General features: G+C 40.2%; 2 protein-coding genes across 9 annotated transcripts in view; one reads left to right on the top strand and one right to left on the bottom strand.

The window, feature by feature from the left end:
- Positions 1–18,413, bottom strand: part of LOC111252688 (uncharacterized) — a 71,731-nt gene extending 53,318 nt beyond the window's left edge. For 4 of the 7 annotated variants that reach the window (XM_086992707.1, XM_086992705.1, XM_022810983.2 and 1 more), the window contains exon 1: positions 9,613–10,144. The gene's annotated coding sequence lies outside the window, so the exon portion shown is untranslated. Of the gene's footprint in view, positions 1–9,612; positions 10,145–11,968; positions 13,718–15,300; positions 15,583–18,205 lie in introns of those variants that run through there. The other 3 variants (XM_022810980.2, XM_086992708.1, XM_086992706.1) reach the window with 2 other exon arrangements.
- Positions 18,414–18,671: 258 nt separating this feature from the next.
- The window catches only part of LOC111252605 (uncharacterized), a 66,760-nt gene continuing 65,334 nt past the window's right edge, over positions 18,672–20,097 (top strand). Inside the window, exons 1-2 of one of the 2 annotated variants that reach the window (XM_086992700.1) lie at positions 18,672–19,069; positions 19,218–19,625. In XM_086992700.1, the coding sequence (XP_086848826.1) occupies positions 19,560–19,625 (66 nt within the window). In that variant the 5' untranslated portion in view covers positions 18,672–19,069; positions 19,218–19,559. The remainder of the gene's footprint in view (positions 19,070–19,217; positions 19,626–20,097) is intronic. The other variant, XM_086992701.1, reaches the window with a different exon arrangement.

Raw genomic sequence — 20,097 nt, forward strand, 5'->3', positions numbered from 1 at the left:
AACCAAAGGCAGTAAATGGCATTTATCATTGTTGGAAACTATTGTGCGCTTACGTATTTCTTTGAATTGGAGTTAAAATTGCCATCCGTGATTGATATGAGCCAATCGTTTATTCTCTTCCTTTTTCTTTTTTTACTTTTTTTTTTTAATATTTCAGGACTTTATCAGTTCGAAGCTGTCGGCAACTAACACACAGCTGGACTACAATGCAGTTTATTTGATCAGCCGTAGGTTCGAACAAGAGCCGATTGTGCGTTTGCTTTCATACGTAGTTTACCACTCATAATATGTATACATATCACCAGTTATGGCTGCTGTGGTCAATAGGTACTTTAAGCGTTGTTTACATTGTAGATATTTACTAGAAGTTACACAAAATGGGAAAAACTTGTTATTGAACAAATCAAGGAAAGCGATGTCATGTTTGATGCATCTGTGCCGATCTACCAAAGGCTCAGCATAGAATGCCTCAGCATTCTATAGCCTTCATTAGATGAAGTGTGGATATACTGCTAGCAATGGAAATTGACCGGCTATACAAACACGATTTGTTTCTAATGGCGTCATAAGAAGTGAACCGATATGCGTGCGTGTGTTGAAACGAAGCTGATGCCAGTACCATTGTTGTAGAGCTATATTTAGCATCAGCAGTAACAAATACTAATATTGGTCCATGCTTAATGATAATATCACATAATTGTCTATGAGTCACATTGTATTTTGCTTGAAAGAAAATACAATCTGGGCACACCTGTATAGATTTTCGCTAAATACGTAAAACGTTTCTTCTCTAACGATTAATCAAATTGTTTGATTTGGAATGAGCAGATACAGCGGGAAGTCGATAGGTTCGCCTCTTTCGAACGTATCGGAGCGTGTTGACAGCAATAACATGGACGAAAAGAGAAGAACAAATAAATATCTTTTCAACTTATAGAATATTTAAAACGTCCAACGTATATATGAGTACTGAAGTGTGTGCGTTAAGCGATCGATCGTCGGTAAAATATACACAAGAGTAGTAGAATCGGCATCTGGCAAATGCAGAGAGCAAGAGTTTCTATGCGAATTTCTGCATGATTTTTCCACGCGCTCATTCCTATTATCTGTCCCGGAGCGGATTACGAGGCATTTTTGACACCAAACGTTTGCCGTGTAGTGTCTGCCATATCACGCTTGCCTGATTGTTAGGCGTTGCGCTAGTTACCTATTTAGACAAGTAGGTAGTCTCATTTCTGATGTTAATGATGGCATAGGAAAGCATCCGTCTGTGACCAAAACTTTTTTCGGTCGACAATAGTGGGCTGGGGTACAGTCGTACCATGCGGTCGGCATCATTTGGGCATCACGGGTTCACCGTTCGTTTCGAAGCTTGACGAACGCAAAACACTCACTCATGGATATCTACATCGATGCGCAAGTAGCCCATAATGATATAAGTACCTTAACATTTCACTGACAGAGAGATCAGAGTACGGTTACGAGCTACTTACTTAACCCTACCATTTCGACCACTGCCAACCATCATGATGCGTTTAGCGCTAAGAAATTAGCAGTCAGTTTCGCAACAGACTGACAACGCTATGAGTCGCTTTGATACAAATGGCTAACGGCGATTATCGACGAAAAACCTGAAATGTCACAATTCTATTGGATTACAGGTTATGAACACCTAAATCGATCGGAGCCCAAGAGCAGAATGAATATTGGGTTTAGGCAGACAATAGATGAACGTGGGCATGACAAATGTTTGTTCGATGATTTGCCGATTGGCTAAAAAGTGAAAAGCAAGAATATACACGCGCACACACGCGTCTAAGTTGAAGAACTTTTCAGATGGACGTGCTACTTTTTCGACGGGTAGAACTGGCGTGCAAAATTTAGCTGTAACCATTGAAGTCGCCAAATACGTGTCTGGTGGCCGCGTGCAACGCTAAGGGTACTGACTCGTAAGAGGGAAGTTCCCTGTTGAGCTTTACTGGCCAGTGCAATCAGTCGTTCATCAAATGCTTGCGAGTGTCCAGCACAGCGGCACGCTTACGTTAGACGCGTGATGCGGGTACGAAGAGGCGGTGGACGATAATAATAGTAGACTCGATTGCCACTAGAATAGGCTTAACCGTATATGTAAGGTATGAAACACGCTGGTGCAGGTTGAGCATTGATCTCCGACGTCTAAATGCTGGCACTGCATCACGCCGTTAATAGTACTGTTACTGGCGAACTACTTTTGTCGTTTCTTGTTCTTGTAGTCGTTATCGATGTTCGGACAACATCGTCAAACATGTAGAAGAAGCTAGTTGTATTGAGACTGCGGAAGTGAATTGATACTGCCTATGTCGAACGATGCCGCAAGAACAGAAATTTTGACAGGAGTTATTGTATAAGCATAATTTATCATAGTGTTTGTCAATAAGATAAAATTATGACAATAAGTGTGCATCCGCCAAAAACGTGTAATGTACAATTTGTAGATACGTTTATTATAGCGTGCGCGTTTTAATGTCGTTTTTATGGATTCAATGATGCACGAACATAATCGAATAACAATAATAATCTTAAATAATAACGAATAACAGTAATCTTAGCAAATAATTTTAAACGTAAACATGCGTTTTTGTTGTGGTCGAACCGTCCTTTTCTTCTACACAACTGTTTTTCCCACACTTATATATATATATAAACTCATAAAAAGATGATAAAATTAAAATCGATCAATGAAATATTAAATAGATCTACGGATATATATGTCTGTAGATCATAATACGCATGGTGAAGTCTTATTTTCCCCACAGTTGTGCATTTGGTCAGTCTGAAGGACATTTCTTTTTATGATCGTACGTGATTGTGTCATTCATAAAATATTTTGTTGAAGGTTATAAACAAATCTCGTATTAGAACGTAAAAGCAGACAACATTAAAAATATAACCTTTGGTGTCAAGTGGGGGTTAAGTGGGACAGCGACCGTGCTGCTTAATGTTAAAGAGACATATACAAATATAGTTGCACCTGTTTCTTGCCAGAGCGTAGGATGTGAGATTCGCTCTGCTAAAAGCTTTTCCAACGTTTGCTAGCTCTTGTCTCAACCGCTATAAATGAACCTATTGAAACCATAGTGATAATTATAATTGTTACTAATGATGTGAATTGAAAAAAGGTCCGCTTGGTTCATTGTCCTAAGGCAGAATTAGTGAAAATGTTGACGATCGTTTTTTTTTTTCGGAAGTTGTTTCCCATCTTAGCCGAAAACCAAATTTACTGCAACTCAACCAGCTTTACATTTGACTTAAATTCTTCTCGATTTGTCGGTATTTTCGATTAGGACGAACATATGAACACAGATAATACTTTGTTTACAAGAATACAACCTAACGAGTGTCTCGATTCACCAATGGCGTCTTCTTCGATGGGACCAGCATGCCAAAAAAGAGTAGCGCCATGTATATTCTATGACATTCACGCAATTTAATAGCGTCGATATCGGCAACGGTTACCAGCCGCGTATGTAGCGATCGTTGTCAGCTGGTCAAAATTCAGCAAATAGCAAGTTATCCTGATGCGGAATCTGTCATTTTGTTCCCCAGAATGCGGCAGAGCCGATTTGTAACTTCCTGCAGCATCGAGACGAATTCCGATGACCCAGGTAAAGATGTGTAACTTTTTTTCGCTGTTCGAGGGATTGTCGATGGGTTGAATTAACCTACAACGCGCCGTCTATGACACTTAAAAATGCGTAGTCCATAGAAGTGATGTACAATTGATGTTGCTTTTATAATCAATACTGCAGCCTGCAACGAAAAGAAGAAGTGTCTATGTAACTGCGGGAGAGGTGAACAATATGCGGGGTAATCACATCAACTGTATTACATTTTTCTCCCTGCTTCGGCTTCCCGAGACAAAAATCAATCTGACAAATAGCAAAACTCCAATCGTAATAAAAGGAAGGGCCTTTTAAAGTTCAGACACGGCACCACACCTTATCAGCTATGGTTAGTAGTCGACCCCTGATCATCGATGGAAGCGCGAGACTCATTCGAGCGGGTCTGAAGACATTACCGTTTTATTGTGTAGTAGATGGATGGATGGATGGATGAATGAATGAATGGGTTGGTTTCGCAGCGGAGACGTGTCAAATCGTAATAGGATTCGCTAGTAAAAACAAGGGAGTACTGTTATTCAGCCTCTTCTTTTTGTTGGTCGACGTTTTTCTGTCGTACAGCTTTGCTACCGTTTCTACCGGAAGGATGCACTCTTAAAATATCGTCCAGTACCCGGAGTTAAGGACGTCGTCCCAATGTACAGTGCTATAAGGTTCGTTCGCTGCCTATGGTATGGGGTCCCGGTAATATAAACAACAAAAAACAATAATTTGTTATTTAATGAAAGATGACGGATAGCAGCAATCCTCTAGTCGAAATTATGAAATAACAGCATCAGCTAATGTTAAGTGGTGGTTAAAATGCTTTACTTGCGCTATCATGCGGCCAGACGCTGGCGCTCCAGAGGAAGCAATGCAATCGATTATTACTTTCGGCGTCATTGCGGATGCTACAGCACATGTACGTCGGGTATTTCTACTTTTTGCCGGCACCTGATTTTACTTTGGCGATAATCCTATACACCTCGGTGACTACAATAAAAAAATTATTAAGCAGCAGGGGCAACACCACCGCCATCATGTCAACGATGCTTTGATATAAATGATAATTGTTTTTCGTTCCTTCGGAACGATACGAAACGTTCGAATTAAAGATCAAAACAGTGAAAACGCACGACCCTGCTACGTACGCACAAACAAACAAACAAAAACAAACAGTGACAAAAAAACCGAAACGAACAGATGTCAGCCATTTTTTCCGAGCTGCTCATCTTAATCTCATCAGATCATCTTAATAAGAGCAAATAAGGTAGCGTTTACGACGAGAGCTAGGGGAGCCGGTATGGCCAATCGATGTTTTGCGTCAAAACAAGTAAAAGTGGAACAAGTATTTATCTGCCGAGGCCACACCAAAAATAACAACCGGAACAACAAGGAGACCGCGGCAGCGAAAGCGGCATCATCGCCATCAGACATGACTGTAGCGACAAGAACAGCACCAGCTGTTATAGGTTGTAACGGTACCACAATAGTTAAATGATGTTTGGTTTAGCGGCATCGTCATGATCAGGAGACGTCACTGATGCTCGCCAAAGTCGAATCATTCATTGTGACCATGTCCCGGTAATTACTGGATGTATGGGTACATGGAATGGCGCCTGCATGTGCTGATGATGGAAGCCAAGAAAGCGATCAAAAATGATCGAGGCGTTATTATTAACGATGCTAGTGGAAAAATCGCCAATTTCGGCTGCGCCATTATCAAGCAATATGTACATGCCGTAAAAAGACGAAAATAATACACGATTTCGCACATATCATTTTTTTTTCGTTCACTCATTCAATTTTATAACATCTACTAAATTTAGGGGTGCGTGAAATGGTCTAAATTTTCGATCGTATGAAAAAACATTGCGTTTCTCATCGGATGAGGTTATTGGCCTCTCAAAAGCGATATGGGCAGTAGAACTCGAAACATTCGTTATATCAGTTATTTACAGTTATTTATTAATTTTACAGCTATTCGTTATCTAAGCAACAAATAAATTAGCACAAATGTGAAAAGCTCTGAAAAACATAATACCATATAATATCCAACGACAGTTATTTCCATCCAAGAAAAATCGCGTGCTAAATTGTCTACTCTTTGATCGTTTACGTATAGTTTTGCTAAACATACATAGCCTGGTTCTACAATTATTTCTTCCACTTTTACCAGCTGCTGCAGTAATACTAACTATTCCACGCACTTGTTATCATTAGCATCAGTGCTTGATATGATAATTTGCCGAGGAGGTTTATCACAAACTTCTACCATATTTCCATTATCAAGGCCGCCGGCCAAACTCTTGATTGACGCAAGAGCTCAATGGTCGCACTGTTTGGACAGTGACAACATACTTCATCTATAGTTATAGACGAATGTTACCTGCAGCTAGCGACGTACAGCGAAAGTCGTAGACATGCCACTAAGACAGTTAAGTCAGGCCCAGGCATAACTTTAACCTGACGCTGCGGGGGCTTCGATATTCGCTCTCTTTGTTACCGACAGCAAAAACGGCATCGTTTTTGTTAGAGCGGCAACAGCAGCCGCAGGGGCAATTTTGAACAAGGTACACAAAAGAAACAAACATCTTCTGTACACTTACCTTACTTCTCTTTGTTGTAATTGCCCACTTTTACTTTCCAACTTGTTTAGTGCTTGCGGGCTACAATCTTTAGACCTTGGGACTACCGACCTCGCACTTGGGCCTCACACTTTATCGAGCTCCGGGTGTGCTCTTATCTTATACTGCTGACAATCAAACTTCGGGCTCTGCTCCACCGTCATTGCAACTATGGCTATAGCCCGTAGTCAAGTGAAGCGTCGTGTTCATTGAAAGCTCCATTCACTCACTTAAATTGCAATATTTTCGCGGCCAGAGAGACCAAAGCCAACGCGTTTCCCCGTCATCATCTGACCTTTTGGCGGTCAGCGCGGGCACCTTTTCACGGTCGACAGCATTATTTCTACTACTATCCCTACAACCACGCCAGTACCTATTGGCCTAAGCACGACTACCGACTAGCACAAGGTGATACGACAATGCGCTATCATATAATAATGATATCTTTTTAAGCGGAACTGTTCGACACACCCTGTTAGAAATCGGCACCGTCTGCTGTGACTCTGGATCGTGGCCGCGCTGCCTAGCGGGACCTAGCGGAAATTGTCGTCGCTACGTAGACTCTTCGTTTTTTTCCGATGTTTGATATATTTTAGTTACGAGTTATTGATTTGGAAATATCCTGCGAACGCCTAATATTGGACCCATTTTATTTTCAGAGCAAAGTTCCCACAGTTGGAAGTTCCAGTTCTCTGCCGTGGGTTTTTTCTGTTTCAAAGGGATTCGGCAGGCAGTGTTTCGACCGAAGTGGTAACATGATTGTCTAACGCTCTAGTTAACGTTATCTGTCGCTGGGGTAAGAGAATATCTAAAGGTGATTTTTCATCATCAAAGATAATAAAGTCACTGTAAATGAGCTCGCTAGATAATAGGCCGCACTCCATTTCTGAAATCAAGCAAACTGAATTAGCGCCCCATCGAGCCATTGGATTGTGCGTGTTGCTTTGGGAGCAAAGACACTCGCCCTTAAAATGTCGTTAGAGATTTAATTAGGACTTGGAAGGGAGCTTGTCTACAAACAGGTAAGGCCCATTTGCAGATCTGGCCAGTGGGAATGGATAGGTAATAGATCGCTTGTTCAGCTGTGTAGCTTTAGTATGTGAGAACGCGTTGTCGACACGTGTTACATAGCTTCTAGATATAAAAATATTCGCTCAGGGCTTTGCAATCTACACAGGAACAGATCACTCCCTGTGTATGCCATAGCGAATCACCTCCGATAGTAAATATAAAAGTGCTTACTCTCTGTCTATCTATTCTACACATTAGCAAACTATATTCAACTCGGTTATATTATATCATATTAAATATGTTTGCTGTGCACTACTGTTAATAATGTTTTCCATGTGTAAAGGATGAAAGTTCTTAGCGATTTTCTTGTAATAGGTACTCCAGTGTGGTTCACTATTATTAAATTAATCCTCGCTGTGCCAAAGGCCGTCAGGAGAATATATATAGGTAGAATATTCTATATATATATAGAATATTATATATATAGAATATTCTACCTATATATATAGAGATAGAATATTTGCACATATATATGTGTGCAAATATAATTCAATTTAATTTAGTCTTATATATCTGTATAAAACAGCAAGACAGTTATGAATGCGTGAGGCAAATGGGGGGAGCAGATTAGTAAAATGGTTGAAGCCACGTCTAATTATCATATCTGTTTCAGCCTCAACGAAATGGTGTTAATTTAGCTTCATTGGAGAAATCGCTCGTCACTATTTTTCGCCCAGAAATTGCAAAGGTTTTACCGCACTGGGATTATGGGGTTACTGGAAAAATGGCAAAAAATCAGCGATCGTAACGGCGCATATTTAGTGTAACAAGATTGTTTGAAGGTGTTGAAAAAAAACAACATTGGCTTAATAACTTCTCTACATCCCAATATGCATATATATAGGTATATTATTTTTAAATATGAACTGTAGCTTTTTTTTCCAGCACAGTATAATTATTAAACGACGATTTTGATGTATTGTGAAATTATTATTGTGTTTTTTCGAAAAATTCAAAGATGTTTAATGTTCGTATCTTGTATTCCGCTCCTTCCCGTTGTTTCGTCGCTAGGATAGTATTGTAATATATATATATATATATATATATATATTAATGAAATAATAGGAATGGCTAAGAATAAACTTATTATAATTAAAGAACATGTCTTCGACCAATCTGCTCGTTCAGTTACTTGACGCATTCATAACATAAGGTTAAGTTAGATTGAATTATATTTGCATATATAAAATATTTTCTCAGTGAACAATGCTATCGGCCATATGACACAGCGAAGATTCATTTCGTCCATAATGAACTACACCGTGGTGCCTATTATAAGAAAACGGCTGCGGGCTTTAAGAGATGGCCTCATGATGTCAAACTCGGGCTATACGGCGAACGCATCTCAATTCTCAATTGAAGTTCTCTCAGGGTGTATGCGGTCTGGCATTGTCATGGTCGAAGACGAAGTCTTCCTGATCATTAATTCCAGTCGATTTTTTTCTGTGCCTTGATAATTTTGTTAGCAATAGAGGCCTGGATCAATCGTATTCCCAGACGACAGCACCTGTTTAGTCCCATCAAACATATGTGGCGTAAGTTTTCTTGGCGTCAGTCTGTGGTTTGCATATTGTTGCCGTACGTGATCTAGTTTTCATCAGCCGTTTCAGAAATAACTCGACTTCGCCATATCTCTGTAAAGTTTTGCGAATAAAGCGAATGGGACACTCGAATATCAAGCTCTTTTTCAAACGATTTCAAACAGTCTAGTGCCCTAGTCTTCTTCAAGTTTAGCAATAGTTTTATAAACTTTTTACCGTAAGTGGTCAACCACTACGAGGAGCACCTTTCATATCGAAGTTTCCTGAACGAAGGTGACACAACCATCTACGGGCCATTATTTCAACAACAAATTTTCACCACAGCCAGCATAGTTTTTTATGGGTCTAGGCAGCAAGTGTGCCTTTATCGTGATAAAATTGTAAGAGAGAGAGAGAGAGAGACAGACAAATTTTCATTCGTGTTCATTTAAGTCATTCTATCTCAGGTTTGAATAAAGCTATTCCAGCAGTTTTTACATACCTATTACTACCAGATCTCAGCTTTCAAGCGATACCAATGCAACTCATATAACCTGATACATGTGAGTTTAGTGCCATCTAGCTACAAAAACACTCACTGCTTTTTTCACCAACCCAATAGATGTATATTCTAATACTGAGAATATATGTTCATATACTATCCGTTCGCTGTGTTTCTCATTCGAACGTAACAAAAACTGGTCACAAATTAAGCTTTACTATCTGAGTCATGCAAGACGGTCTTTTTTTTTTTACCGTATATTCACTCGTCGATTCTCCATTCTCTTGATCTCTTCCAAGAGAAGCCGTCACTCCGTTCCCGCTAGAGACTTAAGTAAAAACACCATACGTCCATAGCATAATCACAAAGTCGAATGTAACACAATGATATTATATTTTTCAGCCATATCGCCTCGGATGATCATGCAAAACTATACATTGATACATGGGAGCGCGGGCTGGGAAAGACGCTCGGCACAGATCAGTCTGCTTAGCAGACTACTGCTAGCATACTAAAACAGATACAGTTCTCCTTCAGGTCGTCATTAGTCGAGGCCCTACGGCTGCAGCGTTCGATGTCACTGTTTTTTGCATTGTCTGCTTGAACACAAAATACATTCAATCTGTTCAACGGCATGTATTCGTCGTATTCCAGCTCCGCTGACGGAAACTGTTGATGTGGCAATAACTGATTTGGTCATTTCGTCAGCTTGGCGTATTAGAAATACAGGGCTAATAGTAGTAGCAGCGAAACAGTTATTAAGGCACTACTTGCTGCTGAAAAATTATACTGTCAAAAAAGTTATGGAAAAACTAGTTTTGTAAACGTCGACCGCCGACCACGGTCCGTTGCATGTTGACATCTTTACTAAATATGGCAGCGCAACTAAATTTCACTGCAACAGATGGTGAAATAAAGCCCGTGTCATAGTGCCACTTCCTGGGAAGACGTATAATAATGTAACGCCCGCTGAAAACGTTTCTTTAATTGATCCATAGCCGAAACACTCTCAAATACTCAGTTGTCTCGGTCGGCAAAACAACACTGAAGTGCTGCGGAAGCCTCAGCCGCAAAAAAGATCAACCATGTTTATTCCTACAGAGTTACGAAAAGAAATCGACTTCACAGACTAATAACAACAAACCGAAACGTACCATGTTCTTATACATTTTCTAATCTATTGCTGACCTGAATTGACAACTTCCATTCTCAGTAGAGGTATACATTCATCGATCAGAGTCAGCTACCTTTCTGAAACTCTTTTCAAATACTAACATCGTAGTCTGCTTGCAATTTAAACAAAACTCGCTTAACCCTATGGGCATGTTAAAAAAGCTAACACAAACCACAATATATAACGTACACACACGATGTCACCTAGAGTTTTGCCGAAGCACTAAGCAAGCGAGGTACTCTAGAGTACAGCGAGCCTATAGCATGTAACTGATTAGTGAGGTACGTCCAATCCGTGTTGAGGCCTCCCCTTAAAAAAATTCTTAGTTTGGAAGTAGGAAGCCATCATTATGACTGTACGCAACTCTAGCGTTTACGAAAAAATGCGTTTCATGAGTGAAAGTACTCTCTAAGGGATAACGTGATCGCAAATCTCCTGCGTTAGCAAAACTTAGATCGCAACGTATCCTTAAGATTAGTAGGCAATCGCGTTACCACTATGCCATCACGAAAATGGCCCTGTACTAAGCAGGGCAGCTTTATTGCGACCAATCAGGACAAGTTAAGGAGATCGTTTAGTACAAAGCGACGACGCGAAGACAGCTAAAGTTACTTATTTTCTATCGGAACTCTGTTTTCCGCTACCTTGTGCAGTACGAATTTGTATTAACGAACCGCGTTTACAGCTAATATGTTCTGTCTAATATTTCTGATTCAGATAAACGAATTATCGTGGGGGCGCTGAAACGATTCAGCTATCATTAGTCAAAATGGAGAAGCTGGGCTGTAAGTTTTCAGGTATAGAGAGTACGTGAAACCTTAGTGCCAAATTGACATTGAAAACGAGAAAAACCTAAAAGCTAAAAGTAGTAATAATAACCTCCATTTTGAAACATAATTATATCTTATATTTTAAGCTATCTCGATTTAAATCGGGTCTTGCATAAATTTATTCGATAAAATCAATATAGTCAATATAATTCTTGATAAATGTTTGTTAACTTTGATTTTTATTCGACTTATGTGGATTGGTGCAGAATTGGATTTTCAGGCCTCAAAAGACGAGTAGAAGTACAAAACAATGCAACGATACCGATAAGTTCAGATAAGAGGTACTAACTCGGCGACGATAGGATGTAGGTATATCCCGTGGTTCTATTTATCTATTCTACAATCATTTACTAATAATTGTTCAAACTGGCAAGGTTAATCTAAATATTTCGAGTTATACCGTTCTCCCGCTAAACATTTCTTCGGACGACTTCGGACCAAATTATACTAAGAGTCTGAGTAACAGCTATCTCAAATAGGCACCTTGTACCTTTATGCCACCTTGTATAAAGATCTGTCTTGGTGTTCAGTGTTTTTGTTTTAAGGGCTCAGTGCTTAATGAGTGCGAAGTTTGCCAAGGGAGCATGGTTGGTTTCCTTTACTCACCAGAGCAGATGTCCAAGAGTAAAGTCTTCTTATGTCCAATAGCTCCCTGTAACCCGTCACTTCACAATTCTTCAAGAGGTCTATTTAATATAGGTTGTTCCATTAAAACAAATTAACACAAGCTTAATCCTTTGACTGTTGTTAAATTTGTCACTCGAAAAATTGCTCAAGCCGATTCACCATAGGTCGACTGCAGTAATCACAGTTTAGGTAGGAAATACAAAGATGCAGGCACAAAATGGAGACAAGTAGCTTCTTTTACGTTTTTGTTCACCTTTTCTTTTGTCGAAGTCCGATTATGCCCAAGCGCTAGGGGACTTATAGAATAAAATGAGGATCAAATCAAAGCCAATGACACGATTCTCTACCGATCAACTGACCATCTGAGACATTTAAGAAATTATCGTCGCCTAAACAAATGCTACAGCCGTGTTTTCCTCGTATATTTAGTCGGGCACTTCTAGAGCTATTCATAGCTGCTACCACGAAAGGACAATATACGAGAGGCGTCCAGATGAAAGACGCAAATCATTGAGTGATCTTTAATTGTTTTTCGTGCTTTCAGGCTGGCATGATTTTGATGATTTGGGCAAAAAAGCTGTAGCAAGGTACCAGCGAACAACATACACCATTAAACAATTTCATGAAACCCAGTAATTCAACGTATAATAGTCCAAATAATAATAATAAACCGATGGGGCCACAACTACAACGCCGTAGCAGTGACCACGATGTCCTCTATGGGATCTTAGTAGTCGGTCTACGATCTACTAGTAGTGCACTGCTTGTAATTATTACCGAATGGTATTGATATTTTTCGAGTTTTCGTTAGTGTGGTCAATTTCGTGATCATCGTCGTTTCGCAGTGGATTAGCTTCAGTCAGGGCATCGTGCCAGGACAAACTAAGAACTACGAACCACAGTCTCTATCGAAAACGCGGTACGGCAGCAGGCATAAGGTATGTCCATTGCTGGTACGCCCAATGTGCCTCGGACGCCCAGAGAATGGGAGACGTTCTAAACGCACGGACTTCGGCGTTTTTCTGCTTGCACTAACGCCTAAACAAAACTAGCCCCGCCGAACTCTCTCTTACCGTACTCTGGTGAACGCGTTCCACTTGTGGAAGTTGGGGCTTTGTAATTATTTAAATGACCTTTCGCTCCGCCTGCAAAAGCTTTTGGTTTTTGGCCTTTGGATTTCTTTTCGCAAGTAGAACGTAAAAAACGAATCCAAATTGTGGCACGAAGAAATGCGTCCGTTGGGCACCGACAGCAGCCCTTAAACGGTAGCCTTTCGTTCGCTGGTGATCATCGTTGCTGTCGTTCCATTTGTATAAGGGCTTTGAAGAGACTTAAACTCAACTTCATATATACACGGAATCAACACACAAAATGAATGCAGCTGTGGACTATAATAAAACAATAAATTGATAATTTCAATACTTTATACTGTGTCAATATGGGGACCTACAACAAAGCAGTATTTCAAATGCATGGATTTGGATCACGTATTTTTCTGGTTCACAATGGTTTTTAAGTTCAACCGTTCAACTTGACTCGCGTTGTTCCAGTGTCTGTGTTCGCCAAAGGAAAACTTTTTAAGACGCATTCGCTCTGATACTAGCATGCAGGAAGCCTTTACGTGCCAAGCCTTCGAATTGTCCACGTTGTCGAACCGTATCTGCCGGGCGGATCGCGCATTGCCTACTCATTCAATGATAGCCAGTGCAGCTCTGGACAACTGTAGTCGGAGTTGGTCGTTCTCGCCGTGAGGGGCTCCTTCGCGCTGTGAGGGGCTGTTCACGCCCCTACCACTCCGTCGATGCCCTCCCCACTTCAGGGTAGCTGCGCCATCGTCCGTCACCGATCGCGCCTGCGTCACAATAATTGTTCCCCCATTGCCGCTGTTACCAGTACAGCTACAAGAACTCCATTGCTACCCAACGCTGCGTTTGGTGTAGCGGTTTGCGTGGTTCGTGCGACACGCGCGTCAGGCAGCGGCGTCGAGGGTAGCTCTTTGTTCACTAACTGGACAGGAAGTATGTCGCGACGTGCGCTAATAATAAGATTTTCATTGGCGCTGCTGCCACTGCAGTGCGACGAATCCCACAAGCTGCGAATTGTGCAGGGGAGGATCGTTATCATAGAGAACGCGTTCGTTCTTAATTTTACTATGATGATGATGACGACGGTAAACGAAAGGTGGAGTGAGCGGATTGTTCGTGATACCGTTGAAACACGATGTAACCCGTTTAAGTACGAACATGTAGATGAATAGCAGCAAATTTATATCTGTATTATAATAATTCGGAAGATTGACGGAATTTGTAGTTAAACGAAAAGCGAACTATATCGCCCATTCTTCCCCTATACCCGTCTGAATAATGCGAGCGAGAGGAAAAATCATAGAATTAACAAGCGAGATTTAAGCATTGCAGTTACCTGAACACTTAAAGACGGCGAAATACTGCGGGAATATCGCATAACAATGCAACTGTGGCCAGATTAAGTTTGAATCCGAAGATAGACAAGAATCTTCACGGACGGGCCAATTCTTGTCCACAGTAGAGAACCGATAATTTGTTCAATATAGAAATTTTTCTACAATAATTCCTAAAACGTTTCTTGGATCTGAAGCTTTAAAAAGTTAAAAACGTTTGGTTTACTTGTAACAGTAATAGTGCCCACTATAGGTCTAGTTGGTCTTGGGATTTTCGATCAAGTAATCTTAGTTATAGATCGGAAAAACTAAGCCCTTTGGGCTCCTTTTTACGGAATATAAAATTACCGTATATCTAGCAAGCATCTTGTAAGCCACTGTAATTGTTTCGACACCAGAAGATCAAGAAAATCTTCCAATATAGGGGAAGATCGCAAACTATAGTTTTTCATTTCGCTGAAAATAAAGTGCCGTCGTCATTTAGGCTTCCGTAATTTGAAATATATTAGTTGAAGTGTGCCTGCTCTGACAGCTATGATATTTGCGTTTAGTATTTCTACGCAGGCATCTTTAATTTCGCAGTAGGATTTTCCCGGAGAAGATCTTTCACCACTCCTTTTTCGCACCCCACACCGCACTTTAACGAGCGAGTCAGCCCCCATATTGACTCGCAAGTGGGTGCTCAAACGGAAAATGGGCTCAATGACATTAGCAACAATTACAATTACTTTATGTTTATGCCATTTTTGTTCGCTAGTTCATTTTGACCAGTTGGATCTCCGTTGAGACAGCGGCGCCTAGTCTAACAACGAGTATAGAGCTATAACAATGATATAAGCTTTGAGAAATAATGACTTTGCATGCATATATATAGTTACCTATGGATACGTACGAAATCAAAGCAATCCAGTTCGGGCTGGGCGGTCAGAGCGATGAATGGAACACCGCTTTAATTGGAACGGAGAAATCCTTGAATTGTGACGTGCTGACGTTCGTTTTATGCTAGGACCGTTAGGCTGGCAATGCCAACATGCAGGTACCGGCAGCTGTTCCTGCTGGCATATCATTACTGCGTACAGAAAATGTGTCTCAGCTTCAATGAATGTTCTCGTCGGTAGATTCGGGGCGGGTTACGCAGCGTGGTACTATTGCATCCGTTTAGTTAAATCACCTGCTGACCACGACAACCATGAGACCTACCAATAAAACTATTTGCAATTTTCTGAGCAGGTTCGATTGGCGTGATATTATTTGTCGCATAGATCCTATACGCTGTGAAGTTGTTTTTTTTCTAATTCTCTTTAAAATTAGCAATAATTAGGTAGCATTTGCTCTATACAAAAAAAAGGGTGTTCGACTGGATGCCATTGTACCAAATGACGAGAAACAAGCTGTGAATTTTATTATAACTAAGTCGACGGGAAGTATCTACGAAGTATCTAAAAGCCTAATACTAATATATAACCACGAAGCTCATAGTTGACTTAGCTCCACACTGCTGATTCTTGATACAAATAACTATCGGCCTATGTCGCAAATCTGAGATGTTGTCATGAGTCAAGAGCAAGAAGTCCTTGGCTCATTCAAAGACCGCAAAGATAAGATTACCTAAGTTCTTTTTTTTATCTACATAGACCAGGTAAAACATATCTAATTCATGGCTTAAATTGATTCAAGTTTTGTTTACTTTACTTTTTGTTCTAACTGAACATAATAGAACGCGCTATAGACGCTCGATTACAGGCAGCCAATAACGAGCAATGTTAGGGCTCATCCACCTGTACTTGCTTTCATGTGCTGCTAAGCAGTTGCAGACTCGTGTGTGTTCGTCCTGGCCTTCTCTCACAAGGGACCAGATCAGTCTGTCGTAAGCTTGGCCTCCAGGTTAGTGCAACAGCTAAAAGGAGACATCTAGTCTGAGCTGTCTTCTAGCTTCTACCGTCCGCATAGAAGCGAACTTGTTTCGTGGCATATGTTTCTTTGCGAGGACTCAACTAACATAGAAGATTGATGCGATTCAAAGGTTACAGTTTGCTGTTGTATGTGTATCGTTGTTTCGGATTCATTGCTAGGTCCAAGCTAGCAATAGAAGATAACGTAATTTAGGCTACAATGTAAATTCATCAAAAAATATCCATTGCGATCTAAGATGCGAACTTTTATTGTAGTTTTGTGATTTTCAGCACATAATCAAGGTACGATTTCAGTACAGCCTGTTAAGCTGCGCATGCTCGCATCCGCTGCTCTAACCGTGCATCTCGTGCATACAAGTATTTTCCTCTCGATCATTATTAGTAAAAGGCCTTAAAAATGCGCTCGTATTGACTTTAAGAAATCTTTAGATAAACGAATAAATAACAAGCACACATTTGATTGCCTGTTCGCCAGGTCCGTTTTGACGGCTACCCGATAGGGAGCGGTTCCGACTAATAACCCATCTGATGGACCCAACGAGTAGGCATCTTACGCTGTGTTGCAGTTCCTATGACTATTACTACGCCAAAATGCGATTCATTGTCGAAGTTTTGACAGAAGGAAAGTAACTGCAAAGGAGCCGTCACGTCCGCCTGATTCGTTGTCTGGTACTGTTGTTTTTTTTGCGGTTTTGAATCACCGATAATCGAAGCACATGACCTTTATCGCGGCAACAACAGTTCTGACAACGACGACAGATCGTAAAGGATAATGGTACTGAGAAACGTAAGGAACTGTGTTCCAATCAAATGCACATCTAGTTCTATAGCGTGCATTCGGTATAAAAAAGCCTCGCTTGACGAAACCATTATATGCAATTGCGTGTGGCTGAATCCATCTTTACAATAAGAATGCGCATGCGCGAGTACAGAAAAACAGAACACAAACATGGATAAATAGCTTATTACAGTTTTGCGAGTTTATGTATCTTTATGAAGAGACGTAATTCTATTCCAACGCTAAATAACTGTGAAGGTACATACGGAGATTCTGTGTAATTTCCATTCCCGGTGACTGAAGAATAAATGATAGCTAGTTGAGCACAATTGCGGGAGGCATAATGAGACAATTCGTTAGACAGAAAGTATAAAGACCCTAACAAAGGGGTAAATTCAACGTCATAGTTTCGGTAGGATGTTTTTGTTTCAACGAGATCAAGTGGTTGGAGACGAATCTTTCGAACGGTTGAACACCTTCCTTCAGGGACGACGACTGATGTGAGCAAACGTTCAATATACATAAGACATACTGAAATAATTCGTTAAACTTATGGGGATAGTTTTCTGAACATTAGACCTGCTTTCTTCAGATTTTTGGTCTAGTCTAGAATAGTACATAGAAGTCACACTGGCTACTGTGTTCAACATGAAAATGACTGTTTATATATTGCGACAGAACAAAAAGAGGTCTGTCGATGATTATATTTAATACTATTACAAAATTGTACAGATTCCTATAAGTACATAAATTGATATAATAAAAGTCACATTCGTTAACCGTTATCGGCTCGATGTGTACATCAGTCAACAAGGTTCTATGCAAACACTAGAAACGTTTGTTTAACAAACATATCATCATATATTTCCACATATCAGTAAGTGCATAGACCCACACAAGCATAGTAATAGTTAGACGAGACAAGTTTCGAAATCAAACAGTCAACTATCAAGATACCATGCCATAGAATATCGGCAAAACACAATTTATTTGTAACAACCTGATCTATGTAGGTTCTAACACGGATTGGGATATATCCAATTTACAAAAAATCAATATAACACTATAATAGAGGTAGATTCAGGAAATTAGCAGAAAGGTATTACCGTGAGCGCGTAGGAGACAACTATTTCGCCGAACAATTTTATCATGTTTGTCAGACCACATATTCACAACAAACGTCAGTCTCATTTGTTAATCACAGATGATAGACACGGAAGCAGATCGTGCAACGTTCATTTAGATTTTATTTTTTCTCATGTACGAACAGCACCTCATGCACGAGATGCATGAGCAGGCACAGTTGTTCTGACACATCTTACTTTACAGATTTATCGAAAGTTTCATTGCCATGCCGGCCAGCTGTTCGATTTTGCCGAGTCGCCTAATCTACTGTGCAAAAAACTTGTTGTACATGTTAGTGCTAATGTGTAATTTGCATTCGATCCGAATTTAATTCTTCCTATAACAAATAAAAGCAAGAAAAAAACGCAACGAAAAAATATTTTGTAATTTTCGCCTATATTGTTCAGATACGTAGAAAACGTAGCAGACCACGCTTTCCGTTGGCCGGGCTCATTTACGCTTCTCACGGTATCTCTTATCATGGTTCCTCACTGCGTGTTACTCTCATTTACCTCAAGCGAACCTATATATATATATACAATAGGGAAAAAAAAAGACGGAAAATTAACCTGTGCGATATTTTTGCGACATGTGCGCCCGTTGCTAACGCCGCCGCCGCTGTTAGCGTGCAGTAGATATATAGATAACAGTACAGAAGACGTGCCACATATTTCAGCAAAAACAACAACCATTAACATTAACGTTTTACCATTAATTAACCATTAACGTTTGGAACACAACGACTCTTCGATGACTCATCGTGTGTAGAGAGGGTTAAGCCCGGGCGACGACCGGCGTCAAACAAACCCATTATCCTGCTCCCTGTACCACGACATAGAAAAAATGTATAGAGCTCTAAAAAGCAATTAGCGTATAATTACAGGCAAATACTTAGTAGCGCAAGTGTCAACATTTTTTTGGCAAATATCATTGAACTATAATATTTGTTGCTATGAACATATCTATATCATAATTTTCATTTTATTGTTACAGTCATTATTAATCTATTGGTGGTGGTGGTGGTGGTGGTTCCTGCTTGATGATCGCTGAACTTTAATCAATGTTTGTGTTTCATACAAGTCAAACGCTAATGCATCTTACGACACGATTTTATGCCCTGCGTCGGCAGGTGGTCTGGAGATATTGACGTCCTGGTCGTGCTCGACTGGACAATTCCGCAGGGAATTATTTGCTATTCTGATTTTGTTTACCACCTTCTGTATGAAAGCATAGCCGATACGGTCTTTTCTGCAATAGCCGCCGTAATTAGCGAACCTGTGGCTTGGGCACCGACAATTATCATCGGTGCAAATATGATTACGCCAACAATTACAAATGACAGAAGGTGAACGCGTAAATCCTTCGGCTATGGAAACATCATCCCAACGTAAATTTCCGCAGGTATCGTATCTCAATGGCAATAACTGAGGCGACGCTCATCTACTAAGTACGTTTAGTATGTTTAGCATCTTCTAGATTGATGTACGTGGTTTGGATCTGTGCTCTCAAAACAGTATTGGCAAATAGAGAAACATTTCAGTAAAAACTTTACAAGGTCAGAAATGTTATCGTGGCCTAATGGTTGTATTTTTGACGTAAGTCCTTAGAGACTTTTGTAGAATAATCCCTTCTATTAAATGCACTTTTAATCAGACTGGTCCAAAGTAATAGGCTTCGATACTGGCAGTGATTAATTCGAATTTGCTATACAGTGCAAACTCGCTGACTTTTTACATGAGCTAATGATAAAGAAGCTAGAAAGAAGATAAGAGAGCTTGAACTGTATTATCTTTCCTTTGTTTCATAATGTAACCATAGGGGAAAAGCTAATTAGCAGTGCAGTAGCTTTTTATCACACACATATATCATCATA

Source organism: Varroa destructor, unplaced genomic scaffold, assembly GCF_002443255.2.
Source record: "Varroa destructor unplaced genomic scaffold, Vdes_3.0 BEIS01000006.1, whole genome shotgun sequence".
Classification (NCBI taxonomy): domain Eukaryota; kingdom Metazoa; phylum Arthropoda; class Arachnida; order Mesostigmata; family Varroidae; genus Varroa; species Varroa destructor.